The sequence below is a fragment of the Solenopsis invicta genome, chromosome 6 (genome assembly GCF_016802725.1).
Source record: "Solenopsis invicta isolate M01_SB chromosome 6, UNIL_Sinv_3.0, whole genome shotgun sequence".
Lineage (NCBI taxonomy): Eukaryota > Metazoa > Arthropoda > Insecta > Hymenoptera > Formicidae > Solenopsis > Solenopsis invicta.
The window spans coordinates 803,412-816,753 of NC_052669.1; the positions used below are offsets into that span (position 1 = coordinate 803,412).

The 13,342-nt window shown below is 26.9% G+C and overlaps 1 protein-coding gene across 5 annotated transcripts; it reads left to right on the forward strand.

Moving 5' to 3' along the window:
• Positions 1-2,851: 2,851 nt before the first annotated feature.
• On the forward strand, positions 2,852-11,064 carry LOC105205277 (uncharacterized protein F09G8.5). 5 transcript variants are annotated; one of them, XM_039451156.1, is made up of 10 exons: positions 2,857-3,144; positions 4,485-4,550; positions 5,563-5,730; positions 5,807-5,966; positions 6,254-6,325; positions 7,215-7,331; positions 7,614-7,718; positions 9,403-9,672; positions 10,130-10,222; positions 10,300-11,064. In XM_039451156.1, the coding sequence occupies exons 1-10, from the start codon at positions 3,065-3,067 to the stop codon at positions 10,408-10,410; spliced, it is 1,242 nt and encodes a 413-aa protein (XP_039307090.1). In that variant the 5' UTR covers positions 2,857-3,064; the 3' UTR covers positions 10,411-11,064. The 5 variants fall into 5 exon arrangements, with proteins under 5 accessions (XP_039307093.1, XP_039307091.1, XP_039307092.1 ...); XM_039451157.1 differs by lacking the exon at positions 6,254-6,325 and having other exon boundaries at positions 2,854-3,144; XM_039451158.1 differs by lacking the exon at positions 7,614-7,718 and having other exon boundaries at positions 2,855-3,144.
• Positions 11,065-13,342: the final 2,278 nt, after the last annotated feature.

Here is a 13,342-nt window from a genome sequence, read left to right on the forward strand (position 1 = left end):
ATTCTATGATTAAATCATTCAAAAGATGCTTAATTTTATTGCAAAAATAAGAGAAAGTGTCCCGAAAATTTGTGGTTGCACTATTATTACTACTAACAACTACAGTACAAACTCTTTTTAGCCGAACTTGCACTTTCTTTTTCTTTCCACATAAGAGAGAAAAAGAGGAAAGACAGACCATGCGAGAAATTCACTTAAAAAAAGGGCAGAACTTACATTTTACTCTATACGTATAAATCTTTTCTTCGCATTTATTAATTCTTTGATTCTTAAATGGGGCGAGCTGTTCGATCCATAAATAAATAGTAAGGCATTATAATTGTTTCGTTATTATAATTATAGTCATTAAAATTATAGTAATAATATTAGTAGCAATATATTTTAAAGATTCTATATCGATTCTACATAAATAAAATAAATGAAATAAAATTTGTGTTATATGTATACATTGACATTTATTTATTATATCTTAATATCAATTTTAATATTATAAACATATTATTATACGGACAAATTTTTGAGGTCAACTGCTCTTGCCCAATTTGGAAGCTTACGTATGGAAATTAGCACGGAAATCGAAAGTTGTATCGATCACGAAGAACTATCAATTATTGCTTATTCCAAACAAGCTACTCGAGACATAATCGATACGATACATATCTGCATATCTTACTTCGTGATATCTGATGTCTATGGGGTATCGAATATCATTCATGCCCGAATAACATCCCAGCTCTAATTCATGCGTGTACCTTAGTCCCTCCAATGTCATCGCGTCTGAATATCATCTCAAAACCACAATCTCAACTTCTCAATTATTATACATGTATGCGTGTACGAACACATACATACACATACACACAGTTATCAGCATCACGAATACGAAGAAAATGTATTTACAATTGACTCTTCTTGGGTTTCCTTTACCGTTCATCATCATACAAAATCGTCGTGAGTGCCAAATGGCCAAGTCGCATAATGTTCGTTATACCATATAGAGGCACAGCTTCATTAATAAAATGTAACATTGCACAGCCGTTACTAGTCAATACATTCGCGGGCAAAACAACGTCAAGCGCCATAAAATCAGAATCGTCTTTTGTAAATCAAAAACTGCAAAACGGAGAATAATTTTATCTATACTATTGACAAAGAAAAGTTAAAAAGTATTAATAAATTATTCATTTATTAAAAAATATATATATTTACATATGTTCATTATTAACGAATTAAATTTTTTATTTATTTTTTTTTTATCAATTATCTTTGATTAAAAAATTTTTTTCCTTTAGGTTAATTTAAAAACTGATGGCTCTAATTTACATTTAAGGCAAAATAATTGCGTTGCCCGCGAACGTTGAACGTATCGAGTGTGTTAAATTTTCGTAAGAAGTAAGGTCTTCCCATCGATGCTTGATGTTTTTACGAACTTTCATAAAAACAATTTTAGCCGAAATTACGCACGTAAGCAATCGCATAGTAAAGGTAAAATTTTTATGAAAATATGTACATTTATATCTAATTTATCTTACAAAAATAGATTCCGATGCTCTGCAATTATGACAAATTGAAAGATAAGAGACGCTTACCTATCTATATATTAATTTTATCGAGCGTCTTTTTTATTTATTTGAAAGAGACGAGATATAGTACCAATCTAGAGAAATTAGCATTTAGATAGATTTCGTACTTCGTATTTAATGACATTATTAAATCATTATATATCGACTATTGTATGTATTGGAGCTGAAGATGACAATGAAAATAAACTATTGTATCCAAAATATTAAACGCTGCTGATTTACCGTAATACCAATCCTTGTGTTCTCGCTGCACGTTCGAAATTAAATTCCATTTTTCACACTTGCGAAGATGGAAAGCATAGTAGAAGAAAAAAATGATATTACGAGCTCCCATTTAGGTACATTTTATTCAATAACACTTTATTGATAATCAATATTTTATATTGAAACTTAATTATATTCATGAAAATGTTATTTAAAATAGATTGTAGGCGCAAAGTTATGAAATATTTAATTACTAAGGGAGCTATAAAAATGTAACGATACTGCATAATGAGTCGAGAAACAGGAGTAATATGGACAACCATAAAAATAAATTGAAAAATTGATTTTGTTTAAAAAATACACAATATTCTTGCTGCAAACTGGGTATAATATTGGTCATTATCAGGAACACTAAAAGGAAAATCTTTGCATTGCCATGCATACACTGAGAGAAAAAATTCCTAAATTTGTCTTTTATTTATTATTGTTTGTTGATTATTTTCCAATTTTGTAAACAACAATTATGAATAGTGATTTGTTAAATAGATCATCTGCTAGGCCCTGTCACCAATAAGAGATTATTAAAGACCATCATGGGGGCCCCAGGGGCCCGGCGATAATTGAAGAGTGATGACGTTATCGACTATAGATAGAAATTTATGATTGTTAACACAAATATTTGAGTAATACATTATTAAAATCTTGATATTTTTATTATACAAATACTTCGTAAATAAGTATGCATACTTATAATGCAGTAACATCATATATATATATATATATCGCTTCAAAATCCGAAAACAAGAAAGAATTAAGTTAAAGTTAACTAAATTTTTTTTAACTAAATGCATTTATTTATTGGCAAAATAAAGAATTATAGTTCCGACGATAATGGATAATGGATTTATTAATAAAGTATTTCATATATGATATTTTATGGTAATAAGTTAATAACTGAAAAACACAGTGTATATAGAGAATTAACGCAACCAACCGTACTCGTAGACTGCTCTGAACTGCGGTGCGCATGAACCGGAGTACGGTGTGAAGCAGCAAGCGATCGGTGCAGATCAGTGAAAGCATTTGTAGCCTACTTCGCGACTAGTCGACAGTAAGGCATCATGGCGATCGGTTAGTGTCGGTGCGTGTCGCTCGAAAAATTTACCGTGATCTCGTATACGATCTCGCGTATCGTGAATTAATCGCATCGAATTCCCCATCGGATGGCTGTACATTGATTTCTCATTGCGTAACAACGTCCAAACTCGAATGACACAATGGTGAAGCTGACCGAAGAGATGGTCGTGGCTCGCACGCGAGTGTCTGACTTTTCCGCCGTAAAGAAACTCAATTGCTGGTAAGTATTTACGGTCGACGACAGATCTCTTTAACGGTATAACGTCCGTCGCGAATTGATTCACGGCGACTCGCCAATTGTCCTGGCGCGATTGAACGCATGGCTTAGTCACATGAGCAAAACCGCGGACAAGGTTATCAAATTTTTCTACGATGCCATGGGAAAAAAGGGAATTACAATCACCCAAGCGTAACTAACTGCTATTCGTGAGACACTATGGCATGTGAAAGAATATGTGGAAAAGTACGAATTCTGCGTCAGTGCAGTCTTGTCCGTCCACATGTATGCTGACAATGAGTAATACTGGAAGTACATGATTTAATTTTTGGAGTATTTTTATAAAAGCTGTTGCAACAAAAAACCATTTAAAATTCGGGAAAAGAACATTTTTGGAACGTTTACTATATTATTCTTAGTGAGAAAATCTTGCAAATTTGTGCCCATTTATTTTGGAATGATTATGTATAAATGTATCAGATTGTGTTTACTATCGAGAAAAACTGGAATTTTTAGGGAATTTATATTTTTTAGCCTTGAAATCGTGGATTTTTTAAATATTCATCAGAGAAACTTTTAAATTTTACTTTTAAATTTAAATTCTCTTTCTTTTCTGATAAAATTACTTCTTTCATCTTTTTTTTTTAATAAAAATTTCTCTTAATAATTTTTTTTAATAGAAATTTTTTAATAATGCAAAACTGACTAGCAATACATTTGACATACACATTGACATGTACATTCTCGAATGACTTGAGTGACTCGAATTTTTATTTAAAAAATTCATACTGTTATTTTAAATTGTTGTGTGTTTAATGACCATACATTATTTGTACTTCTGATAAACTAGATCTGTGTATAGAAAACAGATCATTATATCCTATATTTAAATCATATTTCTTTTTAGTACTGTCTCAAATTTAATATTTAAAATGGTCTTTATGATTGTTTGATTAAGAAATTAGCATCTATTTCTACCAATGCAGATTAACTTTGATCTCGATTTAATTTACTTTAACTACATAAATATCACATATTTTTAATCTTTTTCTAGTTCTAAGATCTTTAGAAAAAACTAATGAATAAGTTAAACTGAGATCAAAATTAATCTACATTGGTAAAAATAGATACACATAAAAAGTATAATAAAATAAATATATTTCAAAGCTCTATTAAAGAAGTCTCTAATCTTACCTGGAATTTTAAATAAAATTTCTGAACAATCTGGGAATTTTTAGGGAATTCTTTTACAAAATTTCAATAAAACTTGAATAAGTAAATTATGTATAATAATACTTCCCTCTTTATACATTTAATTAAATTAATATATATATATTTTTTAGGGGAACAGAATTAACAGATGTTAGCATTTTAAGAAAGATGCAAAATGTGGAAGTGTTGTCATTGAGGTAAGTTTAGACTCGTCAAAATAAATTGAACGATTATCAAAATAAGAAAAATGTTACAACTTATAAAATTCCACAACTTATAAAATATCACAATGTAGTATGCCATTCTGAAACAAGTTAAAAAGCAGATTGTTCATTAGCTTATTAGCAAACAGCTTGTTACGCAGGAATGTAAACTCATTCTATTGATGATCATGATCTAAGATATTTTTCATATTACGAAAACATAGTGACTGCAACGTATTCCTATTTTGAACATGATTACGTTAAACTCATGGTCACAACCCACAACTCTAGAAGTTGTTCTGCCCACACGTGTTTTGAATTTATTGTGATTTGTCTGAGTAATATTGAAAAATAAGCAGATATGCAGATCGACATCTGGAATCTTTGAAACCCATTCTAAAAATATTAAAAATCTTTTAGTTTTTTATTTTTTAATATATTAATCCTTAATAGTAAAATTTGAAAAAAAAGTACCTATTGGCACAATTGTGGATATCTTGATTTTAACTAGTTTTTCATTCAGGCAATACAATATTTATAAAAGATTTACAAAATATGTATAACTACTTGAACATTTTATAAATATTTACCAAAATATTTTATAATTAATTTCGTGATCTTAGATTGAACAAATCATAAAGATTTAACATAAATATTACATAAAAACACTTATAAAATATATATCAAATATTATTTTATTATATATAAATATAAATATAAATATTTTTTATTTACCATAAATATTGTATAAAATATTTATGATGAAAAAAATATGTATAAAACATTAGAACATATATATATATATATATATATATATATATATATATATGTTAGATATTGTATGTGTATCATTTATTATATATAAATTATTAATAAATAATAAATAACATTTTTTTATTTCAAATAAAACAAATTAATTTGAAATTTTTTAGTTTAAATAACAAATATTTACTCTTTTCTCTTTATCTAAAACAAAAGTAATAATAGCATTTACATTTATTTTTAGCATAAATAACATTAATACACTTGCCGATTTTCAATATTGCCACAAGCTTCAAGATTTATTCATAAGACGAAATAATATTAAAGATTTAAATGAAGTTTGTTATCTCCAAGGACTACCTAATTTACGAAATTTGTGGCTCGGCGAAAATCCATGCGCAGAAAGTAGCGGGTAAATATTTAACAGTTGTTACAAGAAATGAGAAACTATGGAAATTTTATGACAACACATTTTAACATTTTGACAGATATCGATTAGCTGTACTTAGAGTTTTGCCAAATCTTGAAAAATTAGATGATAAAATAGTATCACCTGAAGAAGTGCAAAGTGCAATGACATTTGGTCGGCCTTTAATACATCCGCTTGAAGTAGATGCTTCTCCACAATCGGATGTAGTAAGTCCAGAGGTGAGAATAATTATATATATTTTAAATAAATAATATATAATAATAACCAAAAATTCAATGAAGTACTAAAATACTTATATGCAATTAATATCCATATTTCATCACTTCTAATTTTTTACTTAATGCTTTATATCTTAAGATATTAATAGCTCTTTGATTGTCATTAAAAAAAAAAAAAAAAAAAAATATATATATACTGATAACAGATGTATTAATTTAAAAAATTATTATATTTAAAATACATTTTTAACTATCATTGAATGCTAATGACATTTATACTAAATTAGGATATTGCAATTGAATACATTGAAGAACCTGAATTGGCCCGGTCTAGGAGATACAGTTCTTCTAGTGATCAGGTAATAATATAAATTAACGCTTATCTTAATTGATTTTTTAATTTTTAATTACTAAAATAGATTTGGTGACTTACAAGATATTTATGTAATTGAAGAGTTTCCTATCAAAATCAAATTAATCCACAAAGTTAAATTTTCAGGAAACAATAAACTCATCTTTAAATTATTTATTTTATAAATGTGGTAATATTTCTCCGAGCATATAATAGGTACAAGAACAAAAAATTATGTCTTTGATTTATATTTTAAGATGCTATTAAAAAAAATTAATCTCTAAACTTGTCGGGTTCTTGCAAGAATGTTACATTTGCTATCTATTTATTCTATAATATTGTATTTTCCAATTTTTTTTTTTTTTTTTTGTAATATTAATAATGCTGAAAATGAAGAAAGAAATATTTGAAGTGTAAAGCAGTAATTTTTTTGCTATTTATTTTACATAAAAAAAGTACAATTTTACGAATTGCTTTTAACAAAAATATCCCTTTATATTTCTTTTTTTAGAAATATGATGAATTGTCCCTGGACATATAAAAATAAAGATTTAGGTCTTGATTAATATTTTATGCATTCTTTAAAAAAAAAATAATTTCTAAACTTATTCTTGTGAACATTTTATATTTTATATTTACTGCCTATTTATATTTATTTTTTTCATTTTCTATTTGGTTCTTGCTTGAAATACAATTGTTCACAATGTAATGTCACAATGTAATTGTGACACTACTGGTAAATAATGATTTGATACCACAGATTTTTTTAAAAAAGAACTTGTTTGGTTTTTATAGGAAATTCTTCAATTGAAATGGGGCAACATGCAATGTATATATATATATATATATATATATATATATATATATATATAAACAGAGCAGAAATATTTTTTCAGAGAAGCTTTGATGAAACTCAACATATACATGAAGAATATGACCCTGACAGAAGAAACGCAAATTATAATGCGTCATCGTCACATCATTACTCACAAAATAATCAATATGCGTATGAGGTCAGTCATGCATGTCATCATACAATAGGAGTAAAAATGCCTTTTAATAATTGTTTCTGAAAAGTAAATAACTATTAATAACAAAATATAACTATTATGGAAAGTTCTTTTAATGTATTAGAGCATTTTTAATGCAATATTTTTATATTAAATAAAAAATATGCAAGTAATCCATTAATTCGGTATTATTACTGATCATATTAATTAAACTAATTAAATTTAAAAAATTAGATTTCAAGCATAATTATAACTTAAAGTCTTATTGCCTGATTGTACTAACAGCTACAAAATGGACAATCAAAGAATCAGAGCAAAGATGACACTATGTGTGCAGAGTCACGCAGCAACAGTGAAACTGTGGCCACTAACACTCTTGAAATATCCAAGGTACATTTAAGTTCAGTGCATATTTGCGATTCTTGTCATTTTATATTACTCATAATATAGACAAATTTTATAGTATATCAGTAATACTAACATGTATTAATATTAGCAGTGATGATTAGAAAAGACTCGAATTTAACATGTTTTCTGGCTACATATCACTTTGTATGACTCAGCTTAAGGGACTTATAATAATAAGTAATTTATTTATTTATTTATTTTGGCTTAATCACTCTCGTTTAACATATCACCCAATGTTTTCATATTGGCTGAATCAAATTAAAAAGGAATAAGATCTAATACTAATTTATGTATTAAAATTTATAAGATTCACACATTTGTTCTGATTATATTTATGTTTGAAGGATGAAGCCAACAGATTGGAAATTATAGGACAGAGTTTGTCATTTGTAGAATAATTGTTCTAATTGTGATAAAATGTAAATAATTTTACCCTAAAAATGGGACGAATATTATAATAATCAGAGTGTTTATTATTGGAAGAAACTGGAAAATTCTGAAGTTTTCACGGAATTTCTTTCTTATCTTTGAAAATCATAGATCTTCATGGGTCTTTATTGATATCTAAGGCCATTTTTAGAATTTTATTTTTAAAACAATTTAATTAAAGTAAGTGAGGTCAATAAGAACGAACAAAGATTTAGATGTTGATATGAATAATATCTTTTTAATTTAGAATTAAACATGCATAATTCAATTAATAAACACAAATGTTTGACTCTACAGAGTCTTCTTCCGTGTGTACATTATTACATTTACGGAGGTCTAAACGCAATGGTGTTCATTTTTTTATATAACGCAAACAATTTTAAAACGCAATGAAAGTCAACATATAAAACCAGTGAATTGAAGTCATTACTTAGTTTAAAAGTTTCTTGGTTGATTCGTCGTTTCCTGTGCGCGAACAAATTGTGTTCGGAAGTAAAGAACCAGTACGTTTTCCTCAAACGACGCGTGTAATTCGTTTCCATTCAACCATGATAACTTTAAAATTATAAATTTAATACTTAAAACCGTATTTCACAAAAAATTGTTTTTATTTATTTTTAAACTTAAATTCTTTCCTTCTCTTTCTAACAAAATTCATCCTTTGATTATTTTTTTCTTTAATGCAAATTGTTGACAATTGATTAACAATAAATATAGTATACACTAGACATTCATATGTATTTGTTCGATTTACTATTTTTTATAACATTAGTGACAATATAAGACTATTGTCATATACATCGTATGTATTTAATTATCTTTCAAATTCTATATTTCCAGTGAGCTAAGTGTATTGTGGACAGATTGTTGTATTTTATTTATATAGTTTATATTATTTCTTTTTACTTTCTTAGATTTAATATTCAAAATTTAAGTGGCTTTTTGTGTGATTAAAAAACACTGAGAAGTGCATATAATAAGACTTTATTTCAAAGCTTCATTAAAAAATTTTAATGAAGAAAATAAACACATCTATTCTGGAATTTTTAGTAAAATTCCTGGAAAATCCGAGAATTCTTTTACAAAATTTGAGTAAATATTTTGATAGTATAACATTTAAATTTGATTATGCCATATATTATTATATATATTCAGAATAAATAGGAGATATTATACAGTTAAACAGCTTATACAGCATATGTTGTTTGCTTATTTTATAAAAAAAATGCTATTTTAGGATTATGATGAACGTCCAGTAGTACAACGACATAATGGAGATTACGATGAAAGACGAGCTTATTCTGAATATGGCGGAAACGAAGTACCTCAGCGTGTGTACGCATCGACACCTCAACGTACGCAATATGCTGTTAATGAATTTGCAGACGACAAACGTAACGACAGAAATAATTATAGTTATGATGAAAGAACAAGATTAGAATATGAAGATTCGCCACAACCTCCTTCGACACCTCAAACAAGAAGAATGATAGCTCCTAACGAAAGGGTTAGATTTAAATAAGTAAAAGTTTTTTATGAAAGTTATACAAGTTTTTTGAATGATCATAATGAGGCGGATGTACAAAGTAACAGCGATGTGGATAAAACGAACGGTTACAGAAAAACCTTATGACCATTCAAAAAACTTTTTATACAACGACGCAGACCATAATGTACTACATTGGCTACAATTGTACTGCATCATTTTCGACTGCCAATTTTTGTACCTGCGCAACACAAGCCTGATTATCAACTATCATATGTGAAATAAAGTAATAATTGTACCCTGAAGATGATCAAAATCAGAGGATTAAAACTCGTTTGTAATAGTAGTTGTTTGTTAATTATATTAATTTTCATACAAACATCTTGTGTTGGCTCTCACGGCATTAATTCACATTTTGAATACAAAATGTTACATACAAAAAATTTTTATTAAAATTAATATATTTTAATATTTACAGGAAGACATGAATCAAGGACCCGGCTGGATAAGACATTCGGAAAAAAACAAATGCAAGAGCCAATTTCATTATCACAGGCGGCCAGTGACGAGAGTATGTTTCACAACATTGTTTTAAAATACGTGTGATTAAATTTTAAATACTATTTGTAACATATATTTTCCTTTTAGAATTCAAATATATTATCTGCTGTACTATGCTTAGTTAAAGAATTGGATTATCCGAGTCTGGAAGTAGTAGAAATGGCTGTTAGAAATCGAATGGACGAATTGGAAGAATGATGTTTCTGACACCGTCCCCAAAATCCACAGGGGACGGTCACCTTCTCCCATATTGGCAATATATCTTCTGCTCCCAGCCCAGAATTCTCCGATTCGCTTGATTCTACGATAACTCCGAGCCAATATGCTGATAATGATGGAAATGACAACAACGACGAACATCATATACTTGACCAGCAATTGCTCGAAGAAAATAACGATAAATATCAAATTCGACGAAATGAATGTGTCGAAAAAGTTTGCTCAACACACAACCCAAAAACAGTATCGATTGATCCGAATCCAAGATTGCTCGGAAATAATCAGTCCATGTATAAAATCAAAGATTCTGTTTTGGACAATTCGCCTTCGAGAAATTTCCAAGAAAGAAAAAGCAGCGATGTAAGACGCGTAGCGAGCAGTGACAGTATTCCTCGTGGTAGTTATAACAATTTGAGTCAGGGATGTAAAGTTTCAAGCCAAGATTGCGTCAGAAGATCAAAAAGTCTTGACGTTAGGAATACAGTTACACCACTTCGTTATATTCAATCGGCAAAAGGAACGTGGACATATAATTTGTAAGTTATAGATTGATAAAATTTTTCTTAAAATAATATCCTACATTTTCTCTAAATGCGATCAAAAATAATTTTTACAATAAAAATGAGAAGAAAAGAATGAAAAAATTTAGTTAGTAATGGATACAGGACTAACACTAAGCTCGAAGATCAGTCTCATCATGTTATTTCAGAGGAAAAATTTACGAATACATAGTAAAATTTACAATTGTGATATTTCTGCAAGGACTGAAGAAACAAATTATCTTCATGTATTATGTGTACATTTAATAACATGTTACGATTGTCATTTCTGTTAATAGGAAATATTAAAATTAAAATTAATGAAATTTTGGATTCAACAAGCAAATCTGACGATTGATACATGAATAATTTTATTTAACTGTCGTTAAGTTTTTTCTCAAATTTTATTCAGAAAGAAATTTTGTTAAATGTATATTATAAATATCCACTGTATAAAATCAAAGGTAAATTATAAGTTTTATTAAATATTTTTTGAATAAAAAAAGTTTTGAATTTTTATCAAGAGAAAAAAAATTATTTAGATTAATGACAGCTTGTTTAAAGATCAATATTTAAATAATTAAAAAGAACAATGTTTGCGATAAAATATAATACGAATAAAAAATGAATGTATATATATAGAAGGTGATTTTATACACAGATAGTATTATATAAAAAAACACTTTAAACTATGCATTATTTGCATATAATCAGATAATTTATAATCAAAATACCATCTGTGTATATCAATATGTTTAAAAATATGTACATACGCGAAAAACTAAATTTCTAAGTATTATTATTTTCTTGTTGTATTACTATTTTTTTTATTTTATTATTTTATTGCGAAAATGTACGTTATTTGTTTTTAATCAATGTTACAAAGAAAAAAATTAATTTGTTATGTATACATACAGTATAAAATTGTACTTAAAAACAACTTAACAACAAGCAAAATAGGTGTAAGAATGTATATTATATGTAGATTAACTTTAGGTTGACAAACAAGAGTATAAGGGCGTATTTTTTGAGACAAACCCTCTTTATGTTATTTGCTAATAGATAAGGAAAGCAGAAAGAAATCAAGGAATAACATTTCTTCTGCAAACTGTATCGTTCCATCAATTAAGTCAACAACTGATGATAATTAGGTTTAAGGCATTTTGTAACAATATAAAACACAATGACTTTTGTTATCTAAACCGTCCACTTATTTTATATTTGCAAAGTTATTTTAATGTATATAATTATACATAGATTTCACATATTTAAAAATTTATGTAAAAAAATTAACTCTTGAATTATGAACAGTTATTAAAACGTTGTAAACTTGTGTTATTGCATTTATACAAATTGACTTCAAAATTGATATCTCCATGTCAATATTCTCCATGCATTAATTATTTTGTTAATTTATCTAAATGGGAAATTATATTTGCCTAATTTTTATATTTTAATTTCAGTACCCATCTTTTTTTAAGCAAATATTTCCACTGAAGTATATAAACTCAATTAAAATTTAAATTTGATTAACTTCGATTATTTAAAATTTTAATTTATAATAAAATAAAATTACATAATCATCATCATAATATCAGCTTGTAAATGACATTAATAATTGCGCAAACTTATCGCGAGCTTAAATTTATCTATATGTAAATATGAGGTCGTGTGTATGCTGTGTGAACAAAATTATTCCTCATTCTTGATGATGGCCCATTTCGTAAATTTATTTTCTTAATTATATACGTATATACATATACATACATATATATATATATATATATATATATATATATATATATATATATAACTTTTATAGAAATGTTTTAATAAAATTTTAATCTCAATGACATTTTGTTGAATTTTATACTTATTTTGGAACATTTTGGCTAATAATTTCATCAAAATTTCATCAAAAAACCATTAATCTCAATAAAATGTCATTAATTTGTCATTATAGAATATTTGCAATTTTTTCATTGAAACACAAAAAATTCATTATAATTTCAAGAAAATTTTTTAAATTTTTTAAATTTTTATTAAGTAATATTAATAACTTTTCATTAAAATTTTATTATATTTTTATTGAATTTTCATTACAATGTTATAAAGTATAGTTATTCATAAAACACAAAAAATAATCTTTAACAAAATATCAAATCCAAAAACAAAAGTAATTACACAAACGACGAAGCCGAGCTGGATACGTTAATGCTAACTAGTGTTGTTTATTTTTAATCTTCATAAACAAATGTTTCAACCCTTGTATTGGGTCATCTTTATTTCGAAATCGTTAACAATTTGAAAATTACAAGTTTGCACATATATATAAATATTAATGAATTGCGATAATAATTATAATACATGTT

Excerpts from the sequence above, each read along its gene's own strand:
- LOC105205277 (XM_039451156.1), top strand. The coding sequence starts at position 3,065 with ATGGTGAAGCTGACCGAAGAGATGGTCGTGGCTCGCACGCGAGTGTCT. Across the intron at positions 4,551-5,562 it reads GTGGAAGTGTTGTCATTGAG|CATAAATAACATTAATACAC; the intron begins GTAAGTTTAGAC and ends ATTTATTTTTAG. Across the intron at positions 5,967-6,253 it reads CGGATGTAGTAAGTCCAGAG|GATATTGCAATTGAATACAT; the intron begins GTGAGAATAATT and ends ATACTAAATTAG.